General features: G+C 33.5%; 1 protein-coding gene across 2 annotated transcripts; it reads left to right on the top strand.

Moving 5' to 3' along the window:
* Positions 1–200: 200 nt before the first annotated feature.
* Positions 201–18,482, top strand: LOC117116150 (adhesion G-protein coupled receptor G6-like). Of its 2 annotated transcripts, XM_033260141.1 has the most exons (14): positions 201–808; positions 6,134–6,250; positions 6,681–6,923; positions 10,190–10,233; positions 10,593–10,736; positions 11,039–11,165; positions 11,740–11,958; positions 13,414–13,598; positions 14,205–14,360; positions 15,180–15,301; positions 15,820–16,088; positions 17,012–17,084; positions 17,283–17,748; positions 18,087–18,482. In XM_033260141.1, the coding sequence occupies exons 1-13, from the start codon at positions 748–750 to the stop codon at positions 17,719–17,721; spliced, it is 2,199 nt and encodes a 732-aa protein (XP_033116032.1). In that variant the 5' UTR covers positions 201–747; the 3' UTR covers positions 17,722–17,748; positions 18,087–18,482. The 2 variants fall into 2 exon arrangements, with proteins under 2 accessions (XP_033116032.1, XP_033116034.1); XM_033260143.1 differs by lacking the exon at positions 6,681–6,923.
* Positions 18,483–19,750: the final 1,268 nt, after the last annotated feature.

Raw genomic sequence — 19,750 nt, 5'->3', positions numbered from 1 at the left:
CGTATTTCGATTTGTTTACAAAAGGGGCGGCGCTATCGCGCTGCATGTTGGGTACTAACGTTAAAGTTTAAGATTAACGTCGTGGTGCGAAAACTACCTATTAACGTTCTCGTTCAGTACGTTGCATTACTGTAATTCCTCCTGTGTGTATTAGTAGGCCTAGTTGTGTGTGTGTGTGTGTGTGCTGTAGGCCTATAGTAATTGTTGCAGCATACGTCTGAACTGATTGCAATAATTTAGCAATGACGTTAATTGGGAAACTCATACAAGTAGGCCTAAATGCAGTCACAAGAAAATGAGGTAATGATGGAGTGGACAGAATATTACGGAAGTAAAATAGTGACAGAAAAAAATGATGATGTAACTTTAACGAGAAAAGTAGTGATGATAATTGATGATAAGAACTATTTCAGAAGCTCTGTGATTCAAAGTACCGTTCATCATAAGTGTTTATGGAATAGTATCTACTTGTGACCCAACAACAGACTATAGTAATAGCATTGACGATTCATATTAGTATAGAGGGCGTCATCTAACGAACATATCATTATACGTCATACTTTGGACCAATCCGATACTCTGTAAGTTATGTATCACTAGCTTAATCTTGTATCGACTAGTGTTGCAAGACTAGAGTTAAAAGTTCCGATACTTGAGGGCAAGCAAATACTTTCTTAGTCACGAATACTAGACGACTTTACATGCGAGAAGTCCAAGTCGTTTGAATCAGTCTTACCTAATATAGAAATGCGTTTATTACACCTTCTAGTTATTTTCTTGGTCTCTAATATTACAGAGCAGCAACGAGGTAAGCTTATCTATATATTTTTTTTATAGTGGAAGCACGTGGCACAGGTATGATTAATATAGGGCATATATACACCCCAAAAAGGCCAAATGTATCTAAATTATTGTGTGTAGCTCAAACAATTTTGCTCATAAACAGAAGAGTGTGACATCCCTTGGAAACGAGTTATTGGGAACTTCCATTATTGACATATTTTGGTAAAAGGGTTTATTTAATGTATTTATACTCTAGTCAATCACTAATTTATCATATTTGTTTATAAGTGTTAACCATACAGATTTGCTCCCAATAATATGGTTTATATAGGCCTGAATCAAATTAACTAAAATCATGGACGTTGGTTCACACAATACACTTTATTTATAAAGGTTTAAAGGTTATGAAAGTAGTCGCACTTCACTCCTTCCACACTATTAAATGCTGTGTGATGTGCCCGTATGGTATCACCATGACTTGGCACATCACACAGATTGGTCACATAAAATTTCATAGTGTGAACCCAGCTTTATATTCAAACAGCAATATCAGCGCATGCGTCACTAAAGCTCGGTTTACACACTAGAGCATTTTTGACGCAAACGAAAGCAACGCTACTAAAGAGGATTAAATGCGTCTAATTTTTTGTAAATTAAGCTTTAAAAAAATCACTAACACGTCAGCTAATGAGAGGGCCACTTTAAATTTTTAATTTGTAAGCCACGATAGGTTGTGAATTTTGATAAAGCCCTGATATTGCGGGAATGGGATTAATTAGTGTATATAAGGGAGACTAGGGAATACAGATAAAATAACTGAACTTAGATTAGGTTAGTTTAGTAGTATACCATGTGACTCATTCTTCCTTTAAGAAAGTTAACCTCTCAATAAAAATGCATTATTTATAAAATTTTAATTTTCAAATGGAATTTTAAGATGCGTAATATTAAGTTTAGTGTCTCGATAATGAGTATACGTTATCTAATATATATACATATAATTATATTATAATATGTATAATTATATACATATATGTATATATATATATGTATATATATATATGTATATATATAAGTATATATATTGAAGAGTGGGTTTGCATGTATGCTCCAAGTAAAATAAAATGCAAAAGCAATGAAAAAACGATGTACAATCATTGAAAGTTGACTTGCGGAACACAAATTTATTAAGCTATAACAAAATCAAACGGATATTTCGATAGCTACTGCTATCTTCATCAACGTTAAAGTGAGAAAACTTGGGAGATCTTACATATACATAAAGAATAATAAACCAATCAGAATCAAGTTATCAATACAATTAGTTGATTGGACCACAAAATATAAGTTATATATGTATATATATATACACCCTCATACAGGTATGTTTCGCTCACAATATTGAACTAGCTAGGTATATTAGCAAGACATACGTGAAACCAGAACATTATTATTGTTATTATGGCCGATATCTATAATGTGAGGCATGATTCAAGATAGTGTTGTTGGTACAGCTTGTGTTTCTGCTTGAAACTCATGAAGCTAACATGCCCAAACTGATATCACGGATGTTGATGATTGATGACATATTATGCATATTCCTTTAGACCTTTTCCACATCATACTTGCCCACATTATACTTTCTAGATGTTTCGTAGTTTAACCAATTACAAAAAAAAATTATAACATTATTGCTAACAATATCGATTAATTTTCTCTAAAATATTTGAGCATTCGTTGTGTGCACAAACATTATTTATATTGTCTCTTTTCCTGTTATGGCATTTATTTTGAAACTTTGCAAACAATTATATCAATAAAAGATTGAATATTCCGGCGGGAGTAAACTGCCATGTACATTAATTTTAACTGGGAATTGATGGCTGATTATCGTCAGAGCTAGCTCAATGATAGGACGAAATAATACCGAACCCACAACTTCGCTTTGGCAGAGCTATCACTATGTAAATATCGGTCAAAGTGATGATGTGTGTTTACCATGATAACATAACGAAAACAGAATGTTATGAAAATATTAACTTTTTGGAGTTGTGAATATCATGGTTACTGAGAATTGTAGGATCCGGGACGGTGGACAAGATTTGAGCGCAGTGGGGTCAGTTGCTGAAATAATTATGTAACAACGACGATATCCTACTCATTTTTTGGGAGGAAAGAGAAAAATCGTATGAAACAGCCAAATATTACATGTTTGTAACAAACCTGTCAAGAGGATGTCCACTTACTTTTCCATTATCACTTTGTCATCCGTCATTCGCTTGTCAATGAAATCTAGTGATTGATCTTGGCATCTTTAGCTTTACTTGTCCAAACTTGTTAACATGAGCCTACGGTATTACGTTAACATGCTATCCTGATGCTGCTTATCTAACAAAATAAATATTATGGGTTATGCGTAGTTATTATTTCAGAACAATTTATTGAAAGAATATGTATTTACCCCTAATTAATCAACGATGTTTTGTTGGGATTTAAAGAGGAAACTTTGGGTTAACATACATAATGTTAGCAAACCTAATACAATACGGTTTTGGTTATTCAACTTCGATAAGTCAGGTCCAATTACTTTTACAAATTTGAAGCATTTTCAAGTTCCAACTACAATCAAGCGTTTATAATAACATTATGCTTCTTATATAACCTCATTTGCAAATTATTCTTCCTCCGAAGTTTAAATTCATGACTACTTCATCAATGCATAAACACAAAATTGGATGTCATATGCCATGTGGTTTTAAGATTATTGTAGTACAGTACTATATTACAATAAACATAATGATCAAAAAACATACCGGACACTCTAGTAAACTTGAATGACACTGGCTTATAGTTTCCCAGTATGCCTGGAAATAATTCACTCAATCAATTAACCAATACATAAATCAGTCGATTTGTAAATAAATTAAATAATTATTTATTATCAATAAATAAATAAATAAATATATAAATAATTTTTTAACGAATTTATCATCATTTTAGTCGGCCTCCCCAAGGTGAAACCATCCACGACTGGCCTGTGCAGCTCTTATCCAGGATATTCCGCCAAATCCCACGATCTCTTCCCTTAATCTGATTTTAGGTCTTCTTTACTTCGTTTTCCTAATCTTGGTGTCCATTCCCTTGTTAATTTCCTCCATTTGCTGCCAATCTCCGTTTTTTTTAACTTCTTGTATAACACAGTGAATTCTTGTTTGCTCTCTGATTCATTTAATACGGTAGTTTTCCAGTCTAGCCTGGTGATACCTAACATGCACCACGCTTCTTTGTGTTGCCTTTAGTTTTTGCTACATTCTCGTAGTCATTGCCCATGTTGTCTCTCTGCTCCGTAGGTAATAAATGTTAATATACACTAATTGAATATTCTACGTTTTAAGCATAGCAACATGTTAATTTTCACATGATGTTGTTTAAGTTTCCAAAAACACTCCCCTCACTTGAGTTCTTATTTATTGGTTGTTCCTATGATCTCAATAGTGACTTCGATTTGATTGGATTTGGCATAAGCATTGAGCATAACTTTCGTCTTTCTTGTTTATTTTTAATCCGATATTTTTACTTTTTTTGTTTAGTTGATCGAACATTTCTTCTAGTTCTTCTGTTTTGTTTGTGATGAGCACAAATAAAATAATATATGGCGATTCCTTTCTTATTTCAGTCATCATTATTATCAGTATTGTAACTATTATTGAATAGGATTGATCATTCAGGCTGATAAAATAATAGAGATGAGTGGATGCTTCAGGCTGTTTTAGAGGTAATCCAGCATTTCTCTTGGGACTACCATCCTAAATATATTAGATTAAATGAGATTAATTAAGTTTTCGCTAAAATTAACAGCTTCAATAAAGTACAATTTAAGATTAAATCGCCAATTGCATTGCGAATTAAAGTTGTTAATTTTAGCCTCTAACTTAATTAACTTAATTTAATCTAATATAGGATATAAATATACGGTACACATATTGATATATTCTGAAAACGTGTCAGAGTTTGTTTATAGATTTTGAAATTTTGTATTCATTAATAATTGATGAAATTCTATAGTTTTTTTGTAGTATCTTATTATGATATTTACATATATTTGTATGTACAGTACTATCCTATGGCCTCTTTGAATCAGCTTTGTTGTAAGAATTCCCCCATGAAATTAAATAAATAAATGAGATAGCCAAATACGATTATTTATTGAAACACTCTTGTTGATCCATGCTGAGACCAGCACGTGCACTAATTCGCAAGACTTTCTTCCGCCACCTTGGGAACTGTGTGTGTCTCATTCTTCGTCAGTTGTTTACGCCATACTGTGCAACCAACTCCAACCTCGCTTCTCTTTATTTTGACCATTAACATTATACTGTAAATATCTACATAGTAGGGCCTATTAATGGAATTAATCACCATCCTTTGAAATAGGCATCACCTTTTTAAAAACCATAAAAAATATGTTTTCTTATTATCATTAAACTGGTTTCCAGTTTGGTACTTCTCGTGGTGAACTGGACGGTGCACCGGAAGGCAATTCCCTACTGTTTTCAACGAGTGTACTACATTCTTTACTGTGCACATGGACCATATAAAATGTTGAAATCGTGTACGGTATACCGTGCACACACATTATATATAATGTGTGTTATAAAAAGGCTAAACATACAATGTAAATGAGAAATCCAAATTCAGTGTCCAAATTATTAGAACTACTTAAATAAAATTAAATTGTGCATATGCAATTGGAGTGCACCGGCTAGTGTGTTGATGTATCACTCTATGACTCGAATACATGTAATCAGTGACAGTTAGCAACAGACATCTTAATCTTAGTAGTACTTATTTCGATGTATCACCGATACTGAGATCTTTTCCGTACTTGTAACGTAATCTGACCAATTGTAAATTTGTAAAATTCTCATGAATCGATACAAAATCAGTTTAAGTGTTGAATGATAGTGGATAGCACAAAATGATTTGGACCAATTCCTCTATGACTCAAATTCAAGATAATCTCCTAATGACGGTCACAATTGTAAATGCAATACCGTGCATGATGATTTATCGGTTTTGGATTTATTGAAATTAATTTTACATGTTTTAAGTGATTATAAAATTTAAATATAGATTACAACTCTAACATCTTAGTGGCCGTTACCTTTCAGGTGAATTTTAAACTGCATTCGTTTCCAAGCATCATGTTACCTTACATTTCCAATGTTTGGCAACATATGAATAAAATTAAACGAATAATGTTTAGATCAACTAAACTCGACTGCATTTAGGGATTCAATGTTCTCAAACATTGGCCGAGATCATATTTTTTTCATATTTTATATTTTAGCAAGTTGTCGAGGGTCGTGTTCCAGCTTCGTATCATCCAGACCATGTCAGTGTGATTCATCGTGTAAAAATGGGTATCTACTTGATTGTTGCCATGACTACCTCTTATATTGTTCAGGTTCGTGAAGCTTGATATAATTAAGAACATTGTGTTTACGTTTTGGAGAATACACTCACAATTATGAAATCCTCTTCTGATTAAATTAATGTTTTATTCTATTACTTTATTATTTTGCTTGTTTTCCTATTTATTCATCATCATATTATTATTATTATTATTATTATTATTATTATTATTATTATTATTATTATTATTATTATTATCATTACGGAGTTTTGTACTTTATACAATGTGATGTCAGGGCTACATAAACTCACTAGCAGTGTGTAAAACAGAAATTGTGGTATCCCCCACATTACCATCTGATGCATTTGAAACCTTTATACTGCAGCTAAATGCAAAGATACATAAGAGAAAGTTATAAGAAAAACCTCTAGACCTAATTGTTTAATCCTTTCACGAAGCTGTGTTTGATATGCTTTCACAGATAGAATACCTCCCGTCTTAATCTGTCCACCCAGCATCGTAAAAATACTGCCAGCGAATCAGCATGCGATGTCTGTAACATGGGGGAAACCAATAGCACAAGATAATCGTGCTGACACTGTCATCGTTAGCGTATCTCGGCCCCCGGGCAGCTGGTTTGGTCTCGGGACCACGCTTATCACCTACCATGCCGTCGACACGTCACAGAATCATGTTAGCTGCTCATTTAACGTCACTATTCGAGGTAGGCTCTTCTCAGATCCGGGATTCGGGTCAAAAGTTTGATGAATCTGTGTTTTTCCTGTATGTCATGAAGCGGAGGAAGTCTGCTGCCGAGAAGTGGATTTAACCGATTTAATAGATTAAAGTGGTTTAATAGCTACATACTATGAGTTACAGTTGCTAAATTTTTTTTATAACTTAGAAATAGCTGAATCACGCAAACACATAATGTACGGTCAAACCTGAACAGTGGAATCTTGCTTTCTTTCATGTAGGCCTGTACCCAACTCCAATACACCTTGCCGATTTTATCAATGGCTGTCTGTATGTTTTGGGCAGATGGTGTCTCATAGGTATAATAAATAATAATAATAATAATAGTTGGATTTGCATAACGCATAATGCGAAAACGCCTCTATGCGCTTGATGATTGAGCTCTTTGAGTTTGACATTTTGAAAAAAGTTGATGTTATCCTATGAAACTAAAACCTACTTAATAAACTACAGCATTGGAAGGCTGGATGAGCAGATAAGCGGGAATGTTGTTACTACCTAGCACTTGGCGTAACGCATGTGTGTTTTCCTGGGGTCCAGTCTCAGTCCATAGGCCATGGAGAGGCTATGGGGCCCCTCTTAATACTTCTCAGCACTCCACTACAATGCCTTGACAATACGGTACTTTTTCTATAATTTTCAAATAGTAGAGGACCCAGGCCCCACCTACTACGACCAGCATTTTAATATGGAGCTTTGACCAGTTGTGTAACGCCTGCGTGACTTATGGGGAAGTTATTAGAAGTAAAAGTAAAAATAAAAGCTTATTTGAAGTAGGCCTATCGGTACCGTTCTTCCCTCTTTCTGGGCTTTCTTTTTTTCAATCTCTCTTTTTTCCATTTTTTTTTTTGTGGGAAAGGGTATTTCCCATGTTACCAAGATCCGCCTCTGATAACGATTGATTGAATGAATGGTTGATAATGCTTTGCTGGAAGGTTCATTGGAACTTAGATCAATATTGAATTGAATTGAATTTATTCGGCATCATTAAAAAGCAAAACATTACAAACATCAAACATTAGAAAGATCAATTTAGCAATTTACATCGAGATAGATAACAAAGCTCGAAGCTAGAAATAGCAATAAAATATAATCATTATGTAAAAATGTAGAAATGGTATTAATTTATCGTTTTTCTTATTATATACACCTTTCGAACAGAATGATGGGGATACTTAGACAACCCATTAAATTCCAAGAGGATTTATTACCAATGGGCTCTAAAAACCATCACCTAATAGAAGAATGCATATAAAAAAGGTCATAAAAAGTAAAAATAATAAAATTGATAAAAATTTAAAACATCAAAAGTTGAAGTCGCAAGTACAAAACCTGTGCATTTTCTGTATCGAGGGCTTTTGCTTTGAGGTATTCTTTAATTTTAATCTTAAATAAATCAAGTGAGGGACACATATTTATATCTCGTGGGAGGACATTCCAGTTTTTTTATCGCTTGGTTAAAAAAAGTATTATGAGCATCGCCACCATAACTAGGAACACTGACATTATTGTTGTTGCTGCCTCTAGTATTATGGCAATAACTATTCTTTAACCAGGGAACAGTGGCCTGCTTAATGGCAATCGTTTTCAAAATGTTGAATCTGGCCGCGCTCGTTGCGATGGCGGCGCTGTTAACACTTACTTCAAGTGTTACGACATGCGCACTGTGAAAGCGTTGCTTAACACTTAAACAAAGTGTTTATGAAAGCAACACCTTGCAACACTTTAACACAGTTTCCAACACCTTAAAAAACTCATGACACCCACAAAATGTTGGATTTTAACACTTGAATTTTAAGAGTGTTTAACTTATGGGGAAAAAAAATCCTGCATATAGGAGGGACTGTCTCATTGTAAATCTTAAAAGCGCGACACAACCTCAAGTATTCAACACTATCTTTGACATTTAGTAATCCAACAATCGAACGTTCGGATGAACCAACATGTGTCCTAGAACCAAGATTCAAAATGAAATCAATGATTTTGTTCTGTGAGGTCTGAAGCTTCCTTTGTAGCAATTCATCCATAATTGAGGAAATACGCAAAATACGTTGTACGCTAACGTTCAAATTAAAAATGTGTATGCAAAATATTAGTTGATTAGGCTAATTGTTAAAAAGTCACAAGATATCTTTTGGCATTGCCTATATAATAGTTAATACAATTTTAGCGAAAATACTTTGCTGATATACAAGGGGCCTCAAAATGTTCTCGACCCGGGCCCCATGACTCGTCGTTAAGCCACTGAGTGAAAATCCAGTGCTGCATGCGAACCGAACTATTTATTCTATGTCAGTTATTTTAGTCTCTCTTTTCTTATCTCTACCATTAGGGGTAAATGTAAATGTCAATACTTCCATTTTTTAGGAGTCGTAACGTTTATCATAATCACTGATATTTCCGATATGCTTTGGAAGTAGGCATACGACTCCAGTAGTCTTTATCGTATATATTACATAAAATTGAGTGAGTGGATAATCATTAAAAATGAAATTCATTTCGGAAATACAGGAGCCGAAAATACAAATAACTTAGCACATATTTATATTTTACAACATTTTTTTTTATATAAATAAGCGAATCTTGGATAAAATACGGTAGTGCGGGGGAATACTTTAACTAAAACAAGATTGGTTTCAGGATTTTGGTACGGTCTCATATTCATAATTTGTTGGCTGAATTTCTTTAGTGGTAGTGTTTAGCGTTTATTTGTGAGACATCAATTACTTTCTGTAAGGTCCTTGGCAAGAACAGTAGCTTGTAAACCACTACCCGCCTTGGAGGATGTGGGATTGTGATTCAAACCACGCCCAATTGATGATAAAGGCTGCAGATAGAGCATCATCCCTGTGAAGCATTATCGCGAACCGCATTTTGATCAACTTTAAGCTGGGCACATATTATGGATCGTCGGTAGCAGTCTTGGTCGTCATTAAAAACAATTCGTTGCGAGCGCTATGTCGCGTTTCTTCGTAAAATCACATCGTCGGCGCAGTCTGTGTGCCCAGTTTTCCCTGAATATACAGTACAGCTTACGTTGTTCTAAAGAAGGTGTCTTCGATTTCAATGTGATTATTGTAATATTATAAAATAATTTTGTGCCAGCTGCCGTTTTTCCTTATTCAATTTGTTCATAGTATAATATAAATTTCATGATGGTTATAACATTTGTGTATGCCCTATTTTGCTACTTTAATTATAGACTTTAAAACATTTTCTTTTTGTTGCATGTAGAAATGACGTTAGACAATGAGGATGATGGTGTAAGGATCAATTTGGTAAGTTTTACACAGGATATGTTATTAATACGTCATTACTTCGCGTATATACTAGACTATTTTATAGGCCTATGATGAGTAAGGCGATTGATTTCTGGTACACTGGTCTAATAATAAATTTATGATTCACTTTCAATCGACATACCACTAAGTAAAAGGGAAACACATTAATAAAGATTTTTATAATTATAGTCTCAACTTTGCCCTACATTATGACGTGTAAGTTTTATCAACAATCTCACATAATAAAACAGGTGTTTGGCATAGTATGATGTCTTTATTAAATATGGAAACATCATTATATATTGTTATGAGAGATTTTAAATAGCTTTCCGTTTTTGTTTATCAATGAAATAAAGGGGTCGATTACACTTCAAAACGCTGTGAATGTGATGAACCAGCTGGAGGCGTTTACAGAGGGCGCTCAACTCGACTCAGAAGGTTTTGTACTGGTTGCAAATGTAATGGACAAAGTTAGTGTTTTCGAGGAAGCATCGGTCAAGGTATATAAAACCATGGTTGATTGTTGAAAGTAAAAATAATGCCAACATTTATTTTAAAAATTTCACAGCATTAAAACATGATTTTTAGGATGTGCGTTTAGAATCAGATTATTATGTCCTTTCTCTCAAATATCGGACTGACGACTGTATCCAATATTTGCGATTATAATAACTAATGCGAATATATAATAATTAGGTAGATTTACAAGGCCTATGTAGGCTTATGGCTGACTTGTTTTTCTATAAAATTTCACTAGTTTTTGATATGACAAGTAATAAAATTATACCGGCAATTTTGTTAGCTTACTGGTTCTGTAGTGAAAGTAGTAGACAATGTGATTGAGAGTGGGACTGTGCATTCGGCCGAAGCTTCTTCAACTATCGTCAAGTCATTAGATCGAATAATATCTATGACACACACAATGCAAGGTATGGAACGTTTCTCACGTAATGCTTGAATATTTATTTACATTTTGTGAATATATAATCGCTGATAAAAACTTGGATAAACCCTTTATCGTTATATTATTATTTATATTAAAATATTAAATTTGAATTCGTCATTTAGAAAGATAATTGCCAATGCGATTAAAAGTATCTTTGCTGATTTATGCAACAGGATTTACTTACCTTGTAGTGTGGCGGATTCAAGGGTGTGTGTATATGGGGTGGGGGCAGCCACCCCCTACATTTAAAAAAATATTTTAAAAACTGGAGAAAAAATAAAATTATTCTTCAAATTTAAATCTAAGAGTGCCATTTCTGGCCATCTAGAGGTGCCATAATCATAAATGTTCTTACCTTAGCCCCATGGTGGGGCTAAGATGGTGTAGACCCTCCACCTGTGCAAGCTGCTCCCTGGCCCCTTCCTGGGACTGCACTGACTTGACTACCAGCTAATTCAATGATAGATTTTCAAGCTTTAAATCAGCATTATTTTTAATTAGGGCCTATCTCTTATCCTACAAAACAAGTTGTAACATAAATTGTTTGCTGAATTTAGACAACTTTGTTTTGGATGAGCCACACCTATCGGTGACAGCACGGTCTTATGGCGGTATTGCCGTGCACGAAGGTATTAGTTTTGCTGTCGCCCGCTCTAACGGATCCGTACATGGAATTCTCGGGAAGAGTAATGTTAACATCTACAATGGAATCCCCGACGATGACATAGACGTAGCATGTACCTTACCAGGAGAGATCGGAAGATTTGTTGGCATTGGTAAGTCTGATTGTAACTTATTAATGAACTGCATGCAACCACACATGTTACTATAGGAAAGAGTAAAGGGGGAAGATAACGACAATTAAGACGACGACGTTGAAGATGACATTAATGTTAATGATGAGGGTAACTGTTCCTGATGATGACATAATTAATGTCGAAATATTAAATCCCGACACGATGGTGTGCATTTCGATACTTAGAGTATGTATCTTAATAATAATAATAATAATAATAATAATAATAATAATAATAATAACAACAATAATAATAGATGGATTTATATAGCGCAGATAAACGAGGTCTCTATGCGTTAGGGACTAGATGTTGCACTTTTCAATAATTTTCTCCTCCCCTGAGGGTCAATTCATGTCCTGGCGCACTTTCATCTGTCCACGACAGGGGCCGAGTGAACCAGTACACAAGGATAACCCTCTACTCATCTCAAAAGATGTACTGGGTTCTTTAAAATGCACATGAGCATTTGTGTACACTGGGCCTTATATGAGGTTATTCAATGGATCTTTCAGTTTGCGGGTAATTGTGTTTCATAATAATAGGTATAGACCTAATGATGATGATAATGAATATAAACAATACGATTTTACGATTTGAAGAGACAATAAAAACCCCCCAAAAGAATAATATTTATACACGTTAACATTAACCCCTTCACAAATAATGATAGAGAGTATTCGCAAGCTTACAAAAACGAAAACGAATACGGTTACGTCATCAAAGTTTTAGACACCCTTCACCTACAGTAGCATGTCTGTCACAACGCAGGCGAGTTATGCCTTTTGCATGAATCAAGGATCATATGCAGCTCGTATTGTAAAGAATGTTTTGACACGAACGACGATAATGATAATGACGTATTCGTATTCGTTATCGTTTTTGTAAGATTGCAAAATCTCCCTAATAAAAAACGGAAACCAATCCAACCAATTACAGTAGACCTCTTTCTAGGGGTTCCACGTTTTATTTTTGTTTACTCTATTTGTCGCTGAGGGTTTTCGCTACAGTACGCCGTCATTTTGGAACATGTCCATCCTCAAACGCCTTCAGCATTAAAAGTTTTTTTTTAATTATTCAAATGTGAATAATATGCTTTCGTCTTACTCGTAGTCGGCGAGGAATTAGGTAGCATGCACTATCTATTTTAAAATTCAAATTAGAACATAATTATCATGCACATATATGTACAGCACATACATCCATATATATGCATATGCATACATATATGCACATATATGGAAAAATAACAAATATTGTCACGTTAAATAATGACTTTAAGGTATGTCCACACTACCAACTTAGTTTTCTGTGACAAGTATCTGTAATTTGACAATATATGGGTGTAATATGACACAAATACTATAAACACGTTAGTGCGGACAAGGGTTTATATTAGTATTGAATCACATTTCATTTAAAAATGCTCATTTCTAGAGGATGCGTCTCAAAAACTTGACGTCAGTTATACAGTTTTTGCCGATGATTCACTATTTGTTTCTTCTTTGACGTCTCAAAAAAACACATCAATGAGGATACTTAGTCGTGTTTTGGCCATCAATGTTCCTAATGTCGAAGTTCACGGACTAAAAGATCCAATCAGAGTTTCTTTTGGCGTGGAAGTAAGTTCTTCTTTGAGAATACTTTATTGTGTCTAAGACACCAACGTTCCGAATTTCAAAATTCATGGACTTCATGATCCAATCCACAAAACCTATTTTGGATTAAATAAAATTGTGACAGTCGTTGGCTTAGTATTTCTAATTATGCCCAATTACCCTTTAACAAACGTTACGATTAAACGAAAGTCTTTAGAGACTTGACCCGTTTGTGGAGTATCTGATACAAATTTGGACTTTCTTATAGCCCATTAATTTAATACGCATAAAATTAATGTAACATTCCTCAAATTGATGAGTCACTCATTAAAATTATTATCATTATTTTTGTTTTATGTTTATCTGTAATGAAATTTAATATCATTCCAAATATGAAGTAATCAATTGTCCTAATTGCCTACTAACTACTGTATGCATCTTGACGTAAGGACGCCCACTCTACTAAGGTTACACTTGCATATCTTAATCATTGCGTTATTGTCATCATAATTAGGCCTATAGCAAGTTGGTATAATACTCTATGACCCTAACCGAACTATACATTATGGAGTAGGGTCGACGTTGTTATACTATTATTGCATAATCATTAAAACATTTTTTTCTGAACAGAAAAATACAGTGTACAAAAAAGCAACGTGCGTGTTTTGGGATTTTGGTCTACAACGAGGTGTAGGAGACTGGAGTACAGCCGGCTGCATAACCAATAAGGAAAATGGAATGATAACATGTAACTGTAATCACCTTACACATTTTGCAGTACTGGTTGTAAGTGCAATATTCGTTATAATTGTGAAACAATGAGGGCGGCATTGATTAACTTGTAGGTGTCGAATCTGAACTTTAAACTACCAACAGCAGATGACTGCTAATAATCAAAATTTATGATATTTATAATTCGGCTAGTTTGATGCCAACCCTACATAAATGAGTAATAGCTTCGCATGGAGTCTTACTTTCTGTGTTGACCAAAACAAAATCAATTCAATTTTAATTTCGTATTTCGCATAATGATTACATTTTAGTTTTTTGATTTTCTATTATTATTTAATGAAAGTAAAATGATTTTCGTTTTTTAATATTCAGAACATCAGTAAAACTGAATTGCTTACACTCCTGTAATCAATTAGAATTTGATAAGTTATTAGATGCTTTAAATGAGAAATTGCTTCAATTGATTTGATTTAATTTTAAAAATATAGGCCTGCCTTTTATAAAGTTATAATTAAACTAAAGTTTTCTCAGATAAAGTTGCGTTATTGTTTTGGTTATACATCTCTTTATGTATCAAAACTTCCATTTACCCTTTTAAATATATGACTATTCTGACCTGTCTTGCCTAGCACATTTCAATTAATTGTTTACTCACATAGTAATTCTACATCAATTTATTGGTAATATTAAATTTTAAAAACCAGTAGGCCCGCTGATAATTTTCAGATATCTTAGTATAAAACAAACTCTAAATAAAGTAAGACTTGTCCCTGTGATTTAATGTTCCGATCTCCTAGATCATCATCAGGAATTAAATAATAAATGTTCTCGGCATTGAAATCGACTATGTTTTTTTTTAATTGTTATTTACAGGAATTTAGAGACTCGGATGTGTCTGGAAATACTCTATTGGCTCTTGAATTAATCAGTCGTCTCGGTTGCTTAGTGTCCATCGCTTGTTTATTTGCAACATTGATTGCATTTATTGCAATTCCGTAAGTGCCGTACCACCTTTTCATTGATAGCCTTACTCTAAACATTGCTTTTCGATAGGATTTGCGCAAAGACAAAATATTAAAATTACTATTTTCACATGCTTACCGGAAAATATAGTATGAGTAGGGGTTTTAAACCCATAAATGAACCACCAGTATCTGTACGTGACTCTATAATTGTATCTTCATTAAGCTCCATTGAAAGATGCGTTGTCTTCAGAAAGGCTTGGTTAATTCCCTAAATTGATAAAGGTTACTGAAGAAGTCTAAAACGGAAATAATGGTGACTACATTAGGTATTATGGTGTTTCCCATCGGAATAAATCTACAATTGCAGCAAATCATCTCAGTACTTTGACCAACACTTCACCCGAAGTCTGCAATCTGTATTTGCACTATAACACGTGAACATCGTCTCTCAACAATTATCCCATCCCGATCGTCCAGCACTTTCTTATCTCAATTAACCCACACACTTGTGCATCCTGTAATATTGATTATTTCTGTTTTGATTTCAGGAGACTCCGTTCACAAGAGCCTCAGAGGATATTGATTAACCTCAGTATATCACTCCTGTGCCTGTACATTTTGTTCGTCATAGGTATCGATAAGGCTGGGGTTATCTCACCGAGGACGTGCATGGCCGTCGGAATGCTGCTCCACTATTTTACTCTGACGACTATTGTATGGACAGGCGTTGAGGCTATAAATCTATATCTAAATCTTGTAAAAATTTTCAAATCTGATATTTACATGTTCCTTCTAAAGGCTTGCATTTTCGCTTGGGGTAAGGTTATTTCGAATATTGATGATCTATCACGAAATTGACAATTCGTTAGTAATAAATGATGGGGATTACCATGGATGCTTTAGGCTGTACTTACCGATAATCCCAGAATTATGATTTATCATACTTACTGATCCAGAATTTCTTTAGAGACTGTCTTCTTGAATTTTAATTGAAAATCAATTTTATAATAGGCCTAGCCTAATAATAATAATAATGATGATGATATATAATAATAATAATAATAATAATAATAATAATAATAATAATAATATTAATAATAATAATAATATTAATAGTAATAATAATAATATTAATAGTAATAATAATAATCATGTCGTTTTAGCCTTTTTAAAATAATATATTCAAATATTTATTATAATAAGAAGAGGTTCTCACTTTTATGTTGGGTCATTTGCCCATGGTTTCCTCTAACACACGTCAGTTTATGTGTTGAATTTTGATAATCAGATAAAAACAACAGTTAGGCCTATTATTATTATTATTATTTATTATTATTATAATTATTATTGTTGTTGTTGTTGTATTAGTTGCTATTGATATTATTCGTTCTTCTCCCGTTTTAATGCTCCTTTTAGTAAAATTGTTTAACTTAGTTTTTATTACAGGATTCCATTTAATTCTCTTTCTTCTACAAACAATTTCGGAAACTATGCAGCATTCTTTTTAAAGTTCAATGTTTATTTTTATATTAATAATAATGGTTTTTGTGTTTTTAGTTTTTATATTATATATTTTTATACCAGCCTGTTAGAGGCGATGATTTACTGTAGGATTGGATGAAATATGTACATAAATATATGTTTATATAGGCCTATTATTAATACTATAATATTTATTATGATTTAAAGATTTAGATCTTCAATTTATTATAGATTTGTATCCCCCATACTATCTTACAGGAACACCTGCAATTATTGTGATATTTATGATTGGATGGTCGGATACCAGAGAAAGCTACCGCAACCCACAATAGTAAGCACATCATGTTTTTGCTGGATGTTTGTAAAGCGTGTTGAAACGCATTGTGTATGAATATTATGTTTTCTCAGTGCAGGAATCTTTATTCACATATCGTTGCCTACTATTATAAAATATAATTTGAATTTCAAATGATGTAAAATTTAGTAATTGACATGAATAATAATGCTAATTTTGTTTTATTTTTTCTAGTTGCTTTATGGTACCTGGTGTTGCGTTCTTCGTCAGTATCATCGTCCCAGTCGCAATCGTGCTTACCTTCAATCTTAGTGTCTTCTTTCGCGTTTTGTTAGTACTGTTTCGGAGCAGCAGGTTGCCGAAAAAATCCGTGAATTCTCGTTTCAAGAGGTTGTCTCAACGAGCACAGAATGCTATAGGTATTTCCGTTCTACTAGGTCTTTCGTGGTTCTTCGGCTTCATGACCTTTGACACGGAACATGATTATATATTCGATATTCTATTTTGTTTAATGAATTCTCTTCAAGGGTTGTTTATTTTTGTGTTTTTCTGTTTGAAACAGAAAGAGGTTCGAACAATATGGGTGAGCAAACTTAGTAATTATTCTATATCTAGGCCAACTGGAAGCTCATATATCGAACAACCATTTAAACGCATCGAAATTAGATCTTAGCATAAACTGATATGAATTCAAGAAAGTATATATTATCAATATCAACATGGACATCAAACTTAATCTAAAAATAATAACATGTTCGAATAGATGTTCAGCAGACTATATGTAATTAAAATTTGCAAATGAATGAAAGGAGCCATTAATGATGGTTGATAGTCCTATAATATATACATGCAATTCAATCAATCAATCGAAATAATTTGTATAGCGCCAAATTCTATCACATGAAGTAATGTTCTGTGGCGATGAATGACGATGATATAATTTAAGAATGTACAAAATGGTTATTCTCATTATTAAGTTAAATTTAAACGCATCGAAATTAGATCTTAGCATAAACTGATATGAATTCAAGAAAGTATATATTATCAATATCAACATGGACATCAAACTTAATCTAAAAATAATAACATGTTCGAATAGATGTTCAGCAGACTATATGTAATTAAAATTTGCAAATGAATGAAAGGAGCCATTAATGATGGTTGATCGTCCTATATATACATTAATGAAGTGGCCGAGCATGCAATTCAATCAATCAATCGAAATAATTTGTATAGCGCCAAATTCTATCACATGAAGTAATGTTCTGTGGCGATGAATGACGATGATATAATTTAAGAGTGTACAAAATGGTTATTCTCATTATTAAGTTAAAATGTATTTTTCTTCACTAGTACTACTACTACTACTACTACTACTACTGCTGCTGCTGCTGCTGCTGCTGCTACTACTACTACTACTACTACTAATAATAATAATAATAACGTAGGCCTATATATTTACAGAAAATTCATGATTTTAGTTTCTTTTTTAAAATGGCAACATTTATGGCAATTCATTCATTTATTAAAATAATCCAATCCAATCAAGTTATTTATAACGCGCCTTTCTTTGCAGATACGAAGCACTGCACCCCACATACTTAGGCACCTCACAACCCACAGGCAGTCATGATCATTGCCTAACCCAAGCACAAAACAAGTAAACACATCAAAAGTAGCAGTGGAAAAGTTCAGAATGATAAATAAATAATGCAACAATAAATAAAATAAAAATAAAAATGAAGATAATTAATTAATTAATTAAAGAGGTGAGTCTTTATAGTTAGACCTAAGGACAGCCACAGTAGGTGAAGATCGAATGTGCACTGGAAGGTTATTCCAGATGAGTGGTACCTCACACAGAAAAGATTTGTTACCAATACGCTTGTTAAATATAGGTTGATGAAAATTAACGTTCAAAGCCGATCTGGTACGAATTTGCCTTTTACGTACAAGTAAGATACAAGTTAAGATGGCGATATAATTCGGGCAAAGGCCAGACAGTGGCAAGGACCATAATAGCATCACGTAAAACAATGGCGAACAATACAAAATAATACTGAATAAAATTTACAATACAAAACAATTTGCAATAAATCATTATAGTAAAATATCCGACAGTATAAGAATGACGACAACTTTGTATAAATAATATTATTGATTATATTGCAATACGTATATGTGTACATAAGTTTTCAAGTCAACTCATGTTTTTGTAAATATTATAATATCTTGTGTAATCGTCTGTCCCTTAAACATTGTTGCTAAGGTACTACAAAAGTAAACACGTGTATCCAGAAGCAGGCTGGCTTCGTCCCCCCCCCCCTCTTTTGGAAAGTGAAAAAAGAAAGAAAGAAAGACAAAGACAAAAAAAATAATCGCCCAAAACGCCTCAGAAGTTATTTTCGGGCTTCTAGAAAACAAAAAATTGCGGGGGCCCCACTTTTGGCCCTCTTTCGGTCCCCTTTCGGACATCTCTGGATTCGCTCCTGGTATCTGTGGGACAACGAGTGTGCTAGTGGGGCGGGCAAGTAGGGCGGACAAGTAACTACTGGACTTGTTCTGATTAGTCAATTATTTATTGACAATCCGGAAAGATCAGTTTCGATGTTAAATTGATAATATTCGTGTGTTATTGTATTAGCTATTTTTTTTGTGTCAATCGTGTAGGACTTTTCTTTTTCTACATATATGTATGTATA

The sequence above is a fragment of the Anneissia japonica genome, unplaced genomic scaffold (assembly GCF_011630105.1).
Source record: "Anneissia japonica isolate Jap-2015-1 unplaced genomic scaffold, ASM1163010v1 scaffold287861_len940595_cov192, whole genome shotgun sequence".
Classification (NCBI taxonomy): Eukaryota; Metazoa; Echinodermata; class Crinoidea; order Comatulida; family Comatulidae; genus Anneissia; species Anneissia japonica.
This window is presented reverse-complemented; position numbering and strand designations above follow the sequence as displayed.